Genomic DNA, 20,733 nt, shown 5'->3' on the forward strand with positions numbered 1-20,733 from the left:
ATAGGTAATTAGGTTCACTAAGGTTTAGTTTTTTCGATTACAGCAACGCGACACATGGCCGATCTGCCGAGGAGGGAATTCTCCCGGGAGATCTTTTAAAGGGAACTGGACTATATTTAGGTGTGACTAACATGAAGAAAACCCGGTAAACTTCACGTGGCCAGCCCGTTGGTGAGGTGCGAACAATTAGGTTCACTAAGTTTTCGGTGTATTCGAGGGTTCGAGATGTCGTCAATGTTTGAATTCGAGAAAAATGGTATTCGCCCATTTATAGAAAGGATAGAAATTGTAATTTCTATGGTTTTAAGATTCTAACAATTATATTGTCAATATTCTCAAACATAATAAATTTAAATATTTAGCAAAAAATTTCAATTTTTACTTTGTATAGAAAGAACCTAATATATATTAAAAACTTTTATTAATAAGAATTATAGAGCACACTACTTTCTAAATTTCATTAGAAATATTTTAATTATAAAGAATTTTTGAAATTTTGGAGGTGTATAAAATATTTTTATTTTTATAGAAACAAGTTTTTTAATTTTTTAGAAATTCGTGTTATATATCAAAAATATTAGATAATATTATATATTAGATGACCGAAAACTTAATTGACTTTTGAGCTATATAGTACGTTCTAGTGAAAATGTATTTAACCTAGACTGCCTAAAATCACTTAATACTGGTAGTTAGTAGCAAGTTCCAGCCTACCCACAGGCTGATCATGTAAAATTCTCCATGTACTGTATATTCACGTATCTAACACCTAAATAGGGGTCAGTTTCCTGTAGAAAGACTTTCAGGAGGCATCCTTTTGGCAGATTATCCAAGTGTTGAGTATCCTTATTTCACTAATCTCGAAAGGACTTTCTATGGGAAATTGGTCTCTATTCAGGTGTTACAAATGTGAAGTAAACCTGGAAACCATTTATAAATAAAATTGAAAACAAACAGAACAATAGATAATCTATACCAAAAAATTTAAAAACGTATTTATAAACAATAACCATTAAATTTGCAGAAGAAAATTTTTGAACAAATTCTTTGAATTACTGTACTTAAATTAAATTAATTTATGGTTATTGTTCTAAAAATAAAAGTTATTTTAAATAATTTTTATTAAATACAAAAAATCCTTATTTACATTTCGTCATTGGAATTAGACAAGTTCTTCATTGATTAATCTAACGCCCACCAGTGGTCGAATGATTAAACCACTGAACGTTGGTTCGCATCTTATTAAAGGGCTGACCACGTGGTGTTTTCCGGATTTACTTCAAGGGTCTACAATAAGATCCAGCTTTTCACAGAAAGTCCTCCCATGAGGCACTTCCTTCTGGCAGATTGCCCACGTGTTGCTTTTCTTTATCCAATCATTAATCTAACTTTTGTTATTTTTGTTAAAAAGTATTAAGCCGAAGAAATTAGTGATTTAATTCAAAAGAGACATATGATTAAAATAATTATTTTCAAATTAAATACATGCTTGTAGTTAATTAAAATAATAATTTCTGTTGTATTATTAATCAATTATTTCAGCTTTTTTTTCAATCCAACTTCAATGACAATCTTAACAATTCTATAAACATAATTAATAAGATATATGTAATTATATAATATATATACATATATCATGCCGATGAAAAAGCTGATGTCGACTAAGTGCCATAGAGGACCATGGGGATAAAATCCACGCCGACTGGGACGATTATACGCCCACGATGTAATCTTAAAGGTCATCGTGAGTGATCTAAGGTTACCTAAGTTATCTAAGGTTAATACAGTATTACTTAAGTGACCTTTAAGGATAATAACCTTAAAGGTTATTTTACGGTGATATATTTTAAATTAATTAGTCTGCAAGGGAAAATTTAAGAGCGGTTCAAGTAGTGTAATTAGTAATGCAATTTCACTGGAATCCTACTTACAGTGAAAATGCGTTACTAATTACACTACTTGGACCTTTCTGGGTTCGAGTTCCGGTCCGGATACGTAGTTTTTTCAGGATATTTTAAATAAATAAATTTATTTTTAATTGTTAAATTAAATGCAAGATGGCGACTTGAACATCTACCTTAGACCTAATTAAGTAGTATCTTTATACTTAACATATTATAGCCCGATTAAAATTCGGCGATATAGTTTATCCTGTTCTTCACAGTAATAAAAACAAATATATTGAAACTATTTATTTTTCGCGCTTAAGATGTGTTTACGCTCGTACAGATATTAGAAAAAGTCTGAATTATATGCCGAGGCATAACAAGCGAGAAGCAAGATGTGTCTCCAGTCGCTAAATGAGAAAGAGCGCTATGAACTCTTCCAATAGACAGTAAATAATTAAAATTATTGTCAATAAAAAGCTAAATAATGTCCCCGAGCGCCGCAAACCTACGACACGCCTCTAATTACATGTATTAGAAAATTATACAACTTGGAACGATATTATCATGATATGATTTTAAATTAGATATCAATCGTTTCTGGACTTTTCTAGTTCACCAATCGCCGAGTGGATAATCACTGATAGTGGGTTGCGGATTCGACCCCGTCCAAAGGGCTACACCGTGACTTCACGTGTCTTACACCTACTGTAAATAGAGGTCAATTCCCTATCGAAAGTCCTCCCGAGAGGCATCTCCCCTTAGCAGATCGATATTATATTGGTTGTTTTATTCCATTAATCCTGCTCTATTTTATCCTATCCTGGATCTTTTTTAAAAAATGAATAAAGTCTTTCAATATTAAAAATATATAATTGTTACAATATTGATATTCTATAAATTTAATACTTCTACTAAATTGAATGCTGCAAGTTTGTTCTTTTGCTAATTAGATTTCATAAATAAAAAATAGCTATTAGTTTAATTTTTAATTATTATTTTTATATTTTGACTCATTATTTGATGATTGCAATAATAATGTGTCTTTCTCTAAATCAAGTATTATAGTTTTACTTTATAGATTTTGATCAAGAATTTAGATACATTAAGAAAGCCTAGTGGCTCGCTACACTACACTGTTCAGCCACTAGTGGGCTTTAATATGTTGAAATTGAGTATAAAGTATTAGTATTTTGGACGAGGAGGTTAAGACAATCGGTCTGTCGCTCTGGGCGGTCAAAAAATATGTCGAATTCTTCGGAGTGATCTGCCCCGGATATATCAGGCTCCGTTCCTCACTACCCGAACCCGCAATGAGTTTGAGAGAAAAGTCTCTTAATGCCTACAGGATAGAAAGAGTCAAAAATGAAAAGTAACTCCCTGGTGAGTATGGAAAAAGGCCCTTTTAGTATACGCAGGGCGGAGATTAAAAAAGAAAAAAATATGGAATGGTTTACAAGTGATTATTTATAAGCAATATCTATAATATAATTAAATTAAATAATGTAAATCCATTTAAAACAAATTTTATAATTATTATTCCAGGCTTTTATGAAGAAATTGATCTTTATTCGGGTTCGCTTATCACTTTTTTCATATTTTGTTTGTTGACTTTTATTTTTGATGTTACTTAAAATTTACAGGGAAATCCTGTTGTAATTATTGATTGTCTATCTCTTCAGTTACTGAAGAACTCGGGAAAAAATAATCACTTTATAATGCGTCTCTTGTTATTATATAATTATAAATTGTAATGCGTCCGATCTATATATTCATTAAAAGAGATATTCTATAGTGTATAAAAATTATTTTGACATATTTTTTATATGCTATTTTATTATAAATAGGCCCGCAAAACAGGACACGCCAGAAAGTATTTTTGATCGATTTCCTGATTAAATGAACAACTACAATATAATGCATTATGCAAACATATGATAGGAACTAATATAAATTAAAGTTTATTTTGATAATTAGTGAGAAATTTGTTTTTATTTCTTAATTTTACTCATATATTTTTTACGGCCATTACAAACAGATCTCTCTCGATATAAGTATATATTCTTCATTAAATAAAAGTTTTATTAAACATTTTATTTGAATATTCAATAAGTAGATATTTAAAGCATTAATCAATATTTAAGATATATATACATATGTATTTTTTGTATATACAATATGTATACTCGCTTCTGTAAAAGATATGTTATATATCAGAAGTTATTTTATCCTTTTCAAATCCTGTTAGACGTAAGAAAGTATTCAAATACAGATGACAATCGAATCATAATTCATCAGTAGAATCCGGAAACATGCCAACCAAGCATAAATACTATATATTGAAGTAGATAAAATGTTTCATGAAGTATAAAAATGATATCTGTACATTGCACGTTACTCTTGTATATGCAAGGGCAGATTTAAGGGGTGGGCACGGTGCATCTTCACCCTCTTCTGGAAATGTTTTCTGAGTAAAATCTGATACTTCAAGTAATAAAAAAAATTTTGTAAGGCATATTGTTTTCTTTCGAAAACAATATGCCTTACCCTTTAAAGCAATATGCCTGTACTCTCTAAAGATTTCTGGATCCACTATTGTGTATATTTGATTCTGAGTCAGATATACGTAAAGAGATCTTAATGTGAGATCAAATAGCTGACTACAAAAAAGGAAAAAGTTAGGAAAGTAGCATGTAGAGAGGGAGAGAGATATGATTTATATAAATTTACGTAACGTATATTCTATTTACATCTTAAATAAACAATTTAGAAAGGAAATAAAGCATAAATAAATAAATAAATAAATGAATAAATAAATATTTGAATTGGAATTAGGTAAAGCAATATACATGGGAGATTTGCCAAGGGGATACCTTCTAAGAGGACTTTTATGGGGAAACTGGACCCTATTCAGGTGTTAGACACGTGAAGAAAACAATATTCTGCATGGCCAACTCTTTAGTGAGGCGTGAACTTACGGCTAGTTACCAGTATGAGGTTGTTTTTATCCTCATTCGATCACTAGTGGGCTGGTTGTTTAAGAATATAAACTAATTTCTGTATATATATATGCTGTATATATACATATATAGGTTGTACAATAGGACGTCGATTATCCGAAATATTTGGAGCCAGACAATTCAGGATAACCGAATTCTCGGATCACATATAATAGGGAAAGAATTAAAAGATAAAAGTAATATTTTTGCTTTATTTAAGGCAGAATTCTTTACAATACTTGTGCAATAGTGAAAAAAGCTTAATATATAGAAATTTAATAAACACAAATGACAAACAATGTTTACCATTATTTCTTAAATTATTAAAAGAAACATGCATTAGTCTTTCATTGCAATCTACAATGTACTAATGAAACTTTGACTTCAAAGTAACAGAAAATTAATATCAAATGAACTTCAATACCCATGTAAAAATTATTTACTTTACTTACTTTTTGGAAGAAGTCACTTATTTTGCTTCGTTTTACACTTTAACACTTTTCCTTTTTAACTCTGCTCAATCCTTGGCTCGCTTGATCTTTATAAGGGTTGAAAAATCTGCTTCAGATTGCATTTCTTACTTGTGTCAACGCTGTTTTTAATGCATCAAATGCTTCACTCTACCTATACACAGTAAAGCGTTTAATGCATTATAAACCTGTTTTCTATTTGTACTGCAATAAATAAGACTTAACAGTAGTGTTAATAACGAGTTCGAAATCAGACACATGAAAGCCCACAATCGTTATAGCGTAAAAAGTTACTAATTTGTCTGATTAGTAGTTTCTAAAATCAATTTCGATTAATTCATTTTTGGATAATCGTTGTTCTATTGTATATACTGCAAAATGAAAAATATAATATTTTTCATTTTTGATTTGTTCACCAATGGCCGAATGGCTAATACACTGGTCGGCCTAGTTGGTCACGAGTTACTGCCTGACTAGAGGGCTGGCCACGTGGAGTTCTTCGGCGTCTAACACCTAAATAGAGGCCTTTCGGAAGTCATCCTCCCTAGCAGATCTTCCGTGTTACGTTGCCATACGCAGTAAACCAAACCAAATCATTTTTGACTCTTTCCGTTCTTTGGTCACTAAGAGGTCCTTTTTCGACCTGAGCGACAGGACAGACCGCGCCACAAAATATTCCTGGTGTTTTTCGATTGTTCGAATTGAATCCCTGGTCTCCCAGAGCGGTAGGTTCACGCCTTAACTGCCTCGTGCATTCTACTCGTCTTATAATATAATATGAAAAATAAAAATATGTAAATATTTAATAATAGAATAAAAACATTAATAACTTTTTCGTGTACTTTATCAATAATAACAGAATTTCTATAATACGATTTCAGATAAATTGAGATAAATAATTTTGACTTCATTCATTTTTTATTTATTTAAACTTCTAAAATGCCTTCAGGCAAAAACAATTATCTATCTAATATTAAAATATTATTTGTGCTAATATAAGATAACATCTTTTAATATTACAAGCTGTTAAATTAATTTGATTAATGTACACTTCTTATAATTAGTTAATTTTTGTTTTCTATTTTATTGATATCGTTTGTATTTTATTCTATGAATTATAAATGTTATATTAACTTGTTTGCATTTCTGAAAATAACCCATTAAAAAATGACAATTGTCAATATTTTCATTATTTTTTAATTTAAATTGTTAAAATATTTATATTATTAAAAGATAAAATAATGTAAAATATTTAATTAATAAAAATAAGTTTAAAAACTATTAAATAAATAAACATTTTGCTTATTCGAGCCTCCAATAACGGCTTCTTCCCAAATTCAGTCATCACTAAACAGAGACATTTTTTCAGGAACTTTTTACTTCAAATACATACCAAAAACCCTCCAACCTCCGAACAACGGTCAACTTTTATGTTATCGTCAGTTGCCGTTGTTCAGAGGTTTGACAATATAAATTACAATATGTGGCTTAGAATTTCACAGATATCAACATTATGCAAATATGTAAGTGAACTTTGTATCTATATTCTACTTACATCGATATATTTGATCTATATTAGTTATCATTAAATGAATTAATTTGACTGATAAATTTAACGTAATTATCTAAAGACGTAACTTATTAATAGCATACGAGTAATTCTATTTTTTTTTTTTTTTTTTTAAATAAATACTGAGATAATGATCTAAAAGATTAAACAAGAAAACATTTCACAATTTTCAGTGTTGAAAAAGAAAACAAAATAATCAACTAGATAATGAAAGTCACGATAATTTCGTTGTTTTTCGTGATGGTCTTTTTATATATAATGAAACAACACTTTAAAAGAACAAGAATATAAAATATTTTGTTTACTTCATTCAGATTTACAATGTTTTTGTTTACGTTTATGCACAGTAACGAAACTAGTACCGATGTTAGGGGGAACCGAATTAGAACGTGCAAACCGACATAAACCCCTACATCACTGTGAACGTTGCCACAAGCGTTGTGAATGAAGAATAAATTCTTAGATATTGAATATATATATGCATAATCGCGTTTTTACATTCAAATCATTTTCCCACAAACCACTGGACATGCCGTTGGTCGTGGGTTCGTGCGATAGAAAGTCTCCTTCGGAAAGCATTCCCTTTTGGAAGATGTCTTCGTGTTGCGTTGCCTTATCTCATCAATCCTACAATCCTTTTTCCTGTACTTATTTTTTTTTCATTTATTTATTTAAAACGCTAAGGGGCCCCTCCATGATTACGCTACTACTTATGCATTTATTTATGTTAGCTCTTTTGCTTAAGTATTTATTACCAACGTGAAAAGAACATAACTCTTACTAAAATATTCTATTATAACTATATGTTTAACTCATATATACTGTAAGATTATCAAAGTATAGTAAGTATCAAAGAAAATCAAAAGTATGCTCATTAATATATGTATAACTTAAATAATCCTATAAAATTTATAACAATATAATATTAATAATTATAAATAATTTACGTTTATAATATTACAAATTTTATAATTTGTTTCCATATTTTTTTTTCCTATTCATTTTTCGTACTTTCCTCCCTGAGTACAAAGAGGGCCTTTTTAATCATACACCTTGGTTCGGCCAGGTCCACAATGATGGTGACGGATGAGGCCCGACAAATTCAGGATAGACCAACCACGAAAATTTCCTGGGGTTGCTCGCCCGGATCCGATCTCGAATCCCCCAGAGAGGTAAGCTGATGTTTTAACCGCCTCGGACATCTATTTTTCCACCTTTAATTGTGTACTATACTAATGATACTTCTATAAAGTAGTATCTTTAAATAAATATATTTTGTTTCTTCTTATAAAAACATCGATGTTTTACATCGGATGTATTGCTGGATTTGATGTTGTCCAATCGATACTGAACATCGATGTTTTTTCTTGTATGTGAAACAATGGTGTAAGAAATTCGTTCCTTAATAAACCTGCATAAAAAATAAATTCAATTCAACTTTTTCAATAATTTAAAATAAATAAATTTTAAAAAAATAATTTTTAATATATTTTTAAAAAATATAAAAATATTTTTATTGGTCGTACTTTTCGAGATTGGGTGGGGTGGTAGAGATGGTCTCATCCTATATACATTACTACAGTGCATTTACACAGATATATAATAACCAAATTCTACATTTGGTTATCTTTATCGGGCTTCAGAGTGGGCAGAATGGTGGGATAGAGCCATCCCCTAAAACAGGGGTCCCCAACCTTTTTGTACCTAAGAGCACATTCTAGAATACCGGCCGGACGGTGGGCACCATTTATTTTTTCAAGGTGAATTTATACTTGGACATAGTTAATAATACATACACATAATGTACAGAAAACATTTAATTCCAAAAATGTAATAAAACATACACAAGACTATAACAATAATTTTTACAAAACAAGTAATTACTAAACAATGCATACAAAATCTACAGAGTATAAAAATTCTTTAAAAAATATAAATCTGAAAGAAAATGTGATTTTTGGCATTGCATTTCATTGGCCATTGCTTCGTAATTAGGAGAGTATGATGATATTCCTGCTCGTAAGCAATCGTCAAGGTGTTCATCTGTAAGTCGTGATCTGTACTTTGATTTTATGATATTCAGAACGGACCGGTTTATTTCATTTCAGGTATAGGAAATTTGGTTGGTGAAGATTTGGCGGAGGGGAAAAAGAGATCGGTCGCATTTCGCTTTGTGCTTTTATCTGTGTTGGACGCCATTTCTACTTTTGAGTGGTTAATCATTAAAAACGAAAAAACTTTTACATAGCATTTTATAGAAAACCGAAATATTTTTATTTTTACCGTGGTCGCACAGCGGCGGGCACACGTAAAACGATCGGCGGGCGCTATGGTGCCCGCGGGCATAGGGTTGGGGACCACTGCCCTAAAACATCTAAAACATCATTAAAATGCATTTTTATCAGATTTGGGTATGTCGTTAATTATTTAAATTTAATATTTTATTTGATATGCTTTTTATTTTAATTAGATGTAGATGAAATTTGATGTGCAAGATTTAAGAACATGATACAAAGCAAGTTAAATTTTAAAAAATAATAATAAAATGACTGCCATTTTTCTTCTTGTTATAAAACAACCATTTTGTGCCTTTTTTAAATCTGAAATTTTGTTTAAAGAGATTTGAAGCAACTATTCGGGTTTATTCGTTCTTAATCTTAAAAATATATTTCAATTAACTGACTTCTGGGCCAATAGTATCTTAATACGATAGATTCAAAAGTTCTTGGTTTAAAATTAATATAATGAAATCGGCGAACAACGGTCACTGACAGAACATAAGAAATGGCCTCTGTTTATAGGTGACTAGTATTATAGATTCGATTGTATTCAAATTTGAAACAATCGTTTTAAAATTAAAACAGTTATGAACTAACTAAAAGTCTTCTGATTAAATTCATTTAGAGAAAAAACTGTTGTTAAAAACAAAAAACAACATTAAAAATAAACAGTTTAGAAAAGTATTTACATTTTTTGAACCATTTTGAAGAGTTTTTAAAATATTAAAATAATTATAAATAAATTATACTTGTACATGTTAAAATAATAAAATTAATTTTTTTTTAAATAGCAAAATAAAATCGTGGCCGACGTTATTTAACATTTAATAAATGTAAAAATACAGAGCATTCACAAAGATAAAACCTTTGCCTTTCGTCGTTGCATACCATCAGTAGTCCATCGAAAATTAGAAAAAATTACGAAGACGACCTTTCTTTATAGGCCACTGCCTCTGCAACAAACATGCAAAAATGGTAAACGTCCTCTGGTGTTTCGCCACTATCACAATAATACTTAAAAAAAAGAAAAAAAGCAAAATAAAATTGTGGCCGACGTTATTGTAATTTTCGATGGACTACTGATGGTATGCAACGACTAAAAGAAAAAGCAACGACAAAGATTTTATCTTTGTGAATGCTCTGTATTTTTACATTTATTAAATGTAAAATAGTTTAAATTTTACAACTAAATTGGAAAATAAAATTTTCTTAAATTTATTTATTAATAAAATTATCATTGAAAGCTTAATTGTTAAGATAGATAAATTATTATTGAAAAGAGAAGGATATGCATAATATAGGTAGAGCTGGATTTAAATTTGTGGTCCTGCGCTATAACATACAAGAGGCCCTTTCTCCTCCACCAAATACTAATGGAAACTATGTATTAATATAAACTGTTTTCGAGAAGAGAACGAGGCCACTTTTAACGTGAGGCGCTAAGCTGTTTAGTTATACGTAAATCCGGCTCTAGATATAGTGATGTGTTTTATATCAGTTGTTTATATTTTCTATTTTAAAGCAACCAGTTTATGTTGAAAATAAGCGAATTACGTGAGATTAAAAAATAAAGTAAATGAATTTTTTGTCAGTGCTATTAATTTTTGTTATAGAAAGACAAAATTCTGTATACTGATATAATTTTTCCTTAATATCTATATATTATATTGTCTTATATATCAATACTATATATAATAGAATATAATACATTGAGACGAGACCCCATCTCTCTCCGACAGCCATAAAAATATGCGAATAAAATCAATAAAACAGGTTTTTTTTTTCACTTATTACATTTAATTTACACAACTTCCAAGTCTTGTTTTTACGTTGTTTGGGAGAACTTCTATAACAGGGTCTAAGACAAATAATCTTGTTGGTACTCCTATATACTGGCACTCCGTTATAATTATAACAGATTAAATTTTGTGAGTCCTCTGTGACTGGGGTCTGGACAAATTGGTCTCAGCATTTAAAGCTAATAGGGATATTTGGTCCAGACCATGCTGACTGGCATTAAAATGACCCTATTCTATTTAAAGTGGTGGTGACAAACGTTAAAGATTAGAGTCAAAATATATATATAAATTTAAAAAATAATAATAAATAAATAAAAACAATTAGCTGTATCTAAGACGTCAAAAATAGTTTATAAAGAAGTGAAATAAATAAAATTCTTTAGAATTTCAGATACAGAAATAAAATTCGAATAGTTTTTCTATACGCCATATTACTACTTGTGATTTTTACTACACTATTACCGGAATGTCAAAATATTAGCCCATTATAACAATGAATTATTATAAATAACGATTATCTTTTGTGGCCATTTACAATAAAAATAAATAAATAAAATATTATAGTACGTTACGTGCCAAGAAAATTCTTTCTACGTGCCATTTTGGGCATACGTACCATAAATTAGTCACTTCTGCTATAGACTTGTGTAATAAATCAATAATATCCCAGCATCTAGACACAATGTAATTTATAATAAAATCTATAAAACTTGAAAATTTTGATATAAATTCTTCTAAAATACTCTTCGAGATAAATTATTTATATATATATTATATATAAAAAATATTTTAAATTGCAGTTTAATAGTGATAAAACGCAATTAAATGTAAGAAATAAAGTAGAATTTAAGTGAAACGTGCATTACTTTTTTAAATTGACTAATGATAAAAAAGAAAAACAGCAAACTCTTGCACAAAGTATGAATTTAATTTAAATAACTTTATCTATGAAAGCAATATGATTTATGACTATTAATGAGAAAAAAAATCATATATATGAGCAGTAGAGAATTCCAAGTCCAACGACATCAGAAGCATGGCGACAGAAAGCAATTAAGCAACGACTTCTAATCATCCCTTAAGGCTTTCTACCCTTCCAATTTATCAAATTTGTCTCATAACGAAAGTGCTGCCCTCTCTGAATATGAAAAAAGTCTTTTTCCTACGCTCCTCTCCTTCACTCGGTTGGTAGGTCGAGATTAAGAGTCACGTGGTCTAATAACGTTGCCGAGAGCGAGGTTTCTCTCTCCAGTCAGCGTCTGTCGTCTGGCCAGGGATCGTCTGCAATGTTTCATTGATTCACGTCCTGACATGTTTGCTCTATTACTCTTCCTTCTTCCGTTTACCGCGGCAACAGGTGAGTTTACAACCGTTAATGTCGAATTTCTAACATCGATCGCGATATTTCGTAAGGGAAAGTGAAAGTGTTTACCCTCCACATCTGCCAAACGATCATTGCCTTCGACTTGAATGACAGGTTTGACCTGTCGTCCTCTCTTCTCTTCTCTTTCTCTCTTCTCTCTCTCGTGCTCTCACCATCCCGACAAACGTCATCAGTTATAAACATTTCACCGCTTATTCTAATGACTTTTCGTAAATACCTACGCAAACTTTCCTATTACGTATACAACTTATAATGTCTTTACGAGACTCGCGATCTGTTACTATTCAATGACATACTGTCAGGGCTGGAATTAGATTTATTGTGGCCCTAAGTTATAATGCATAACGGACATTCCCGCCATCTAATATGATACGTGTAAAAACGCGAGGCCCTAAACTTTAGTTTATATGCAAATCTGGCCCTGCATACGTTTAAATACGTAACAGAACACTATTGTTATATATTTTATTCTAAATTCTTTATATTTAACAGGTTTAAAGTACGGAAATGTTATAAAATAATTACTTTTGTCGCACGGAAAGTTGATCGAATCGGTTGTGACATCGTAACAGTAACACAAAATTATCTCTCGTTACGTTTAACTACATTTTATTGATATTGATTTTAATTCTTCTCTTTGATAATAACAATTCTTTTCTTAAAGCAATTATTTATGTATAGAAGAGTATCGGAATTTTTAGAAACAAATTTTACTCTTTTAGATGGATTTTTATATAATCGTGTTTAAAAAATGCTTGTTTAAATCACGATTTGGCTTTTTACCTTTTTTTAATAAATTTAACATGTATAATTTTTTATCGGATTAAACTGTATTTAAATAGTTCAGGACTATCTTGAGGAAGAGCTGGGGATTTTTCTTAGGGGAGCGTAGTCATTCTTACCCCTAGAAATTAATGTTATTTTTATGGACAAAATAAAATAGAATTTTTTTGATTGATTTTTGTTAACAAGAAACATTCTACGTATTTCATTTGTTCGATAAAAATATTGCAGAAGGGCTCCACTCCCGAGCCCTCATACAAGTTCTTCGCTGTCTTGCCTAAACCTAAAAGTAATTTCTACCATAATTTCAAGCCCGGATTTGTATATAAGAGTTGCAGCTTAGGGCCTCATATTTCTCTATGTATCATTATTTAGTAAAGGGGAAGAGCCTGTTATATGCTGTAACTTAGGGCCACAAGTCAAAGTTTAGCCTTGCATGTATTTATTTTTATTGTTATGGCTAATAAGCCGAGATCGTATGGTATATTTTAAAATAAATTTTGGGAAACCTCATTTTAACAGATAAAGATTATTTTATTGACGTAATAAAAATATATAAATGTAATTTTTATGAATTGAATTACTGTGTGTAAATTTATATTACATCTCTTCAAAGTTCTTATCGATATTATGCGAATGGTTAACATAAATCTATTTTTTTCTTATTATAGATTCGAATTACATAATATAAGTTATTTCCTTTCTAACAAAAATATAACTTTATACGAAAAGTTTTTTCCAATTAAAATCTAATTTAATGTTAAATTAGGAGTTTAAATTTATTATTACTTCCTTTCTAACATTTCCTTTTTAAGAAAAATATATAGATTTATGTAGGAAATTTTCAAAAATTTATAAAGTTAAATTGCTAATTTGAATATTTAGCTATTATAATTTAGTTCTAGAATAAATTTATATTAATTTAAAAAATAATGAACGATTGATTTACCGTATTTTACGGACTATAAGACGCACTTTTTTCTTCGAAAAATTGCCTCCAAAATTAAGGTGCGTCTTATAGTCCGTAGCGTCTTATAGTCCGAAAAATACGGTATACAAAAAATTAGCTTTAAAATGTTATCTTACCATATAAAATTTATGTTAATTTAAATTAATACGGTAAGTATTTAATTAATAAATATACGACTTGTTTAAAAATTAAAGCTTAACATAAAGCTTAAAAGTCATAAAAAGCGTTAAGTATTATTAGTATTGTATTCCTCTTATTAAATTTATTAATTATTCTTCTGTTGTCGCTTTAATTGTTAATTTATTAACATCAAATAAAGACGAACCGACGTAGATTAAAATATAATAATTATATTTATAAATAATGAAATAACATTTTAAATAATTTTCATAAATAAATACAGTTTTGTTTTGATTTATTGTAAATGTGGCAGTTTGTATCCCTATGGGAAAATCTGAGTTCAGAAGGATTCCCGACATAGGGGCGTCAAGCAAACGATATGTGTTGTCTCTGATTGGAGGAAATTGCCGGTTTATAAAATGAAAACAAGTAAACTTACAAACTCCAACTGTTTAAATATATTCGAAATTTACTTTCTTTGTATTACTTATAAAATGGAAAAAGTTTTAAATTTTTCATATTTTTTTATGTATTTAATTTTTCTGTATAATTATTTCTTTCACGCTATTTTTCGTATGGGTTTGTAAAATATGTATTTATAAACAGATATAAATGCCAGTTTTGCACAAAAGCTAAACAAGGGCCTTTTTAGGGCCTCGCATTTTACATGTATCATTATTTGGTGGCGGTTATGTGTTATAGCTTAGGGCCACAACTAATCTAAGTTCAGTCCTGGATATCGTCTTCACCAAAACTCTGTAATTTTCAATGTAAAATTTTAAGTCATAATATGCAAATATTTTTTGCGATTATTACTTTAATTAATAAACGCGAATTTATCACATGTTTTAATATAGAAATCAGTTTTAAAAATCTTAAAATATTAAAAAAGAAACGAATTTATCCAAACTTATGTATAGTATAAGCAAAGTTCATAGCGCTATTTAATATTAGAAATTATTTTAATATACATTATTAATTTAAGTAGTGATGTAGTTAAAATTAATAGTTTACAGGTTTAATCATTTATAAATTGAAATATCGATGAAAAATTATCGCTAAAGCATTAAATCTATGCCATTCTATAGCTTTAATAATGCATAGTTGGTATTGACAGTTTTGTTCCCCCCCTTCAAATGTATGTACAGTACTTATCCACGTTTCAACATTAGGAAAATGGACTTCCTTTAAGGTAATGTAACACCAAGACAACTCATGGAACATTAGTAGGGTTGTAGAGCTAAAATGACTAAACACCGTTATATTCAACAGTTATAATAATGAAATATATTCGGTTATCACTTTCTTTTATCCTCACTTTTTCCTATTTTCTTATCGAGTTTATTTTCTTTTAATTTTAGAATAAATTTCTGTTTAAATTCCAAATATAAAGTATAATTTAGATTTTTATACGAGGTTGTTGTTTTATACAAAAAAAAAAAGAATGACGGAGAAAAAGAACCTAAATTGAAAACAAAATTTGAATTTAGATAGATTATACGTGTATAAAAAATGAAGTACTAGATTTTATCAAACTAAATCTTGAAACTCAATCTGTTTTATCAACAGACTATGTAAATTTCTCTTGTTTTCTGGGTAATAAACGATAAGGGCGATTAATGTCAAACGAATCTAGTCTTGAATGAAACAATGAGAAGGACTTCACGGATGAACGTAATCAAATGTTAATGATTTTTAAGTTTTATTATATTGATTCAGCTTAATTTGTTGAAAACTTAATTCCAACGAAGACCCAAGATGGATTTTCATCAAATTAAGATGATATTTATATTAATATAGTATTGTTAAAATAAAACATTTTTGCGTCCTGAATTCCGCAGGGTGAGAAAAAATTTCCTAAATATACACGTCATAATTCTGGCACTCGTTAAAATAATGTTTGGCAGTGTTTTTTTTTTATTTTTAGTGAAATATTGTTCATTTAACTTACTGATTAATTCATAATTTTATTCGGTAACAAGATAAAGGACCGCCATTAATTATGTATACAGTTTAAGGGAGGGAGGGGTTAGAAAAGCAGATCTTTGTATACGACGGGGAGGGAGGGGTCGAGTCGTTGTCTACGTGGGCTTTTTAAGTACGTGGTATTAGTGGCATACGAATTTGTTCTGTAAGCCTACTTACTAGTTATGTGAATAAACTGTCAGAAAATATTTGCAGAACACCTTTAAGTTATTTCTTATGTCAGGAGTCCATGAACCATTGCAGATGTAATTAAAGGGAATAGATTTTGCCAAAAGTCCATCATTCTTCACAACGGGGGGATCAAAATTTACTCAAAATCTGTACACGTAATTAATGAACGTAATTAATTACAATTAAGTTTGAGTATAGAAGTTCAAAACTTGTTTTTAAAGATTCAAATAGTGTTGCAAAATAGATAAGAGAACAAGATTCAGATGCTTTATTACGATTGATTTTGGCGGTGACATTCTATTATGTAAATTGAAACTTGTTAAAGTGATATAGTGAAGATGAACTCTTGTAGTTACCGTAAAAGCCCAATTCCCTATCTATAAATCCTAATAAGATGTCAGGCAAAGCAACACTTGTTATAAATTGATATTCTATTCGGCTGGATAATAAGCTGAAAGCTGGGCGACCTTGACTTGCTGTTTCATCATTAATGATGAGAATAACAACGTCGGCTTACTTTCCCTTCAGGTCGTTGAAGTTCTAAGAAATCCTTGTTCATTTGTGATGTGTCGCGATTCCAGAAATATAATTAATTCAGTCGTTGAACTACTTAAAAATATAGCGTAACTATCATAGATAAGATTGATAAACATGAAAACACTAGAGTAGCATAATGTATATCAACTAGTTCTTTACATAAAATTGATAGAGTATATAATAAGAGAATACTTTCGAGGGTAGAAGAAAATTTAAAATTATTATTAAATATTTTACATAAATAAATCAACATTTTGTGCTCCCTAAAATATTAAAGAGTGGGCATGCTTTGAAGAATATAGATGATGTGATCAGTTTCTTACTTTAATATTCATCGAAAGAGTTTGGTCTACAGCCAAAATGATTGAAAATGTTACTAAGTTTCTTGTATATTTCATTTTATTTTCTTTTTTTTGAATTTTATTTCTCTTACTTTATTTTCGGAGATTTATTATTTTTCAATATTCTTTCTTAACTTACTCAGTTGACATTGCCCGGTTTTCTTAGTGGCTAATCAATGAAACAGCGTAAACCGAGTAGATTTTTTAGTATTAAATTTTTGTACAGTTGAATTGTTAATAATTAAGTACAAAATAACCACAATTATTAATAAATTTGTAGAAAAAACATTGTTTAGTTAAAGAACTTCCAAAGAATGATTTAAAATTCTGATCTAAAAACAAGTTTTTTTTTTCCTATTTTTACTATTTTTACGGATTTTAACTTTTACGAGGAAATGAAAAATATTGTTTTAAAATAAACAGTTTGTTTACTATTTTCGAGTCTGATTTATGATTTAATATTTTGTAAAATTGCAAATGATAATATGCTCAATAATTTAGGCTTTTATTTAAAAAAATTTAATTAACTAGTTAATACAACATATATTTAAGCATTCGAGAGTAAAGCAATTGCTTTAAAAAAAGTAGAAAAATTAAAAATAACAGCTGTGGTCGATCAATGGAGACTAATTGCAACATTTGAAATTTTAATAATTAGTTTCTTAATTAATTATAATGCATATATTATTTTAAATGACACAGCTTATACCTAATTGCTAGCTTACACAAGATATGAAGATTATAGATCGTTTAACCTTTAAAATGTAAACATTTTGATCTAAATCGATATATGTAAATGATGATTATCAAAATCAGTTATGTTACAATCTGTTATATTTACCTTTTAACTGCTTTTACTTGTCGAATAAACCATAATAAACGCTTTAAGTTTGTAGATTTGTATGTATCTGTTGATGTATCATAGAAGTTTCTATTCTGAACTTATTAATTTCTTCTAATTTAACCTCTCTAGATTATTAACCTTTAATGCAAGATTGCATTGTTAGATAAAGCTTGCTCTTTTTGAGACCCCTACGAACAGAAGACTTGAGGCCTCTACATAATTTTGGAGTAATGTTATTTGTTTGTTTGTATATTTTTTACGATATACAATTGCAACGGTAAAATTGCTTTTATTTTTTAATTTCGATGGCCACGAGATCCGGAGCCCATTGGCCTATTCCTCACGTACTGTACCTAGTGGACAGCCCGGCATTGAATGCACAGATTTAAATTTTCATTTATTATGAAGTGTTATTGAATATTGTTAATGAATAAAATGGAACCATTGGGAAAATAAATAGTTTGACAATTATCAACAACAATATTAAGAAAATACAACAATATTTTCTTTGATTCATGAATAATTATAATATTTTTAATGCGTCCATTTAAGAAAATCGGGGAGTTGCTTAGTATATTAATTCAATTATGCCTATGTACCCCGTCGTTACCAATTCAGTGAAGTTTGCATTCATTATTAGGTTGATTACTTAAGATATAGAATAAATACTTTTATGGGTCGATAATATAAGAATATAATGTAATTAAAGTTGATTTTGAGTAAAGATATTGATCATATAAGTGATCTAATTTTGTTTTTAATTTAATAACTTAGTTAAACCTTGACTTACGTATACAAGCTATACTTCAATTAAGCCTGTGAAATTACTTATACAGTAAAGATTATATAAGATAAATATTTATAAATACTATTAAGTCTACACCTTAAAATATTAGAAATAATTTCATGGGTCGATAGCAATAGAATATAATGTAATTAAAGAATTTAATCGATTTTGAATAAAGATATCGATCATAGTGTCGAAATTATCTCCCCAGTGAAAGAAAATAGAAAAGTTAAGTGCATTTATCTAGTCAAAACACAATCATGAATGAAATATATTATTCAAAATGGAACAGCTTAGAATTCCTCAGCGGCCATAGCTACTGAAAATCTTTCTATAAAGTAAAGAAAAACAGAGAGAAAAATAAAACACGAGAAAGCTTTTTTCCTTTTTGTCATAGATGATTTAGATTGTAGAAGAATAAAAGGCCTTCTGCTTACACGTTCCAAATCATTAAATCTAAATCATGTTTTTGATAAATCAATATTATTGTTGCTAAGATACGGGACCATCTCATTCCATCCGCGAAATGGGGAACCAAATTATTAAAGACGAACATATATGACTGACATGTAGCGTTCTAAATCAAACTCCTAAGGAATAAATATAAATTTATTTGAAATATTTTTATTTAGTACAACTCACTCGATTAGCGTTTCGCAATATATTGGAACCAATGGACTAAAATAGCGTTATATACCGAAGTTGGAGTTTACTGTAGTGAATTATGCAAAAGACATCTTTTAAATTGAAAAAAAGATGTTATATGGAAATTTTTTCGGATAAGTATAATCAAAGTAGAAATTGTAGCGAATTTTTTTCTTATCTTTTCGGGAAATTGCCGATTTTCTTTTACATATGACTTAATCAAAATTTTCGATTTCAAAGTACAAAATAGTTCAGTTAGGTTCTTGACCTTATGATTATTCTCACAAGCAGACTGAATCAACAAAGCTTCCTTTAATAGACTGAAGTGGCTGTCATGTGTCTGACCCTTGTCTTACTGGTCTGTACTATTTCAATTAGACCGCATATAATTCGATAAATAGCTCAAATAAATATTTAATTCTTAACAGTTTAAATCTCACCAGTTATAAAAAAAACAAGATACTAATCAATAAATAAGATTTATGGAGATAGAAGCGATAAATGAAGTTTCTTCTACGTGTTAATGCGAGCTATTATTCTCAAGACTTCTGCATGTTTATCAATTCGCAGTTTTTGTTTATATTAAATGCACTAATACTGATTTTAATCACTTCGAACAGTAATAAGCATGGTTTTGTTTGGTGGGATACGGCACCGCAACATACGGGCGATCTGCCAAGGGGATGCCTCCCGGGAAAACTGTATGGGAAACTGGCCCTATTTAGGTGAAGAAAACCTGGAAAACTCTATATCTGGTTAGCTAGGTTGAGAGCATGAACCCGCGAACAGTGCTCAGTGCTTTTAACCACTCAGCCATTGGTGGGCGTAATAAGCTATGAATTTGTTTTAAGAGGTACCAGTACATGATTTAAAGTTTATATTATTGTAAACTATATATTGGAACCATTAAAGATTATTTATATAAGCTTTTAAATTGAAGAAATTTGAGATAAGTTTTTATTCTGCTTTTTCCAAATATTACTTAAATTTTAACAATTTTTCAGTGCTAATGTTCTAGAAAATTTTAAAAAGTGCTAATATTCTTAAGAGTCCAAGTTGATCATTATCTTTTGTAGGAGAAATAATCTAGGAAATTACTTTATCTCATGATTCAACCAGAATAATTTATCGATTATCTCTATACGTGCGTGGTTTCAACAGT

The 20,733-nt window shown here is 29.3% G+C and overlaps 1 protein-coding gene across 1 annotated transcript in view; it reads left to right on the forward strand.

Annotated features, from left to right (window-relative positions):
- The first annotated feature begins 12,178 nt into the window (after positions 1 to 12,178).
- Positions 12,179 to 20,733, forward strand: part of LOC136989937 (low-density lipoprotein receptor-related protein 4-like) — a 229,817-nt gene continuing 221,262 nt past the window's right edge. Inside the window, exon 1 of the mRNA XM_067288244.1 lies at positions 12,179 to 12,360. Coding sequence (XP_067144345.1) covers positions 12,315 to 12,360 — 46 coding nt within the window. The 5' untranslated portion in view covers positions 12,179 to 12,314. The remainder of the gene's footprint in view (positions 12,361 to 20,733) is intronic.

This window comes from Centruroides vittatus, unplaced genomic scaffold (assembly GCF_030686945.1).
Source record: "Centruroides vittatus isolate TY-2023 unplaced genomic scaffold, ASM3068694v2 scaffold_769, whole genome shotgun sequence".
In the NCBI taxonomy this organism is placed as follows: Eukaryota; Metazoa; Arthropoda; class Arachnida; order Scorpiones; family Buthidae; genus Centruroides; species Centruroides vittatus.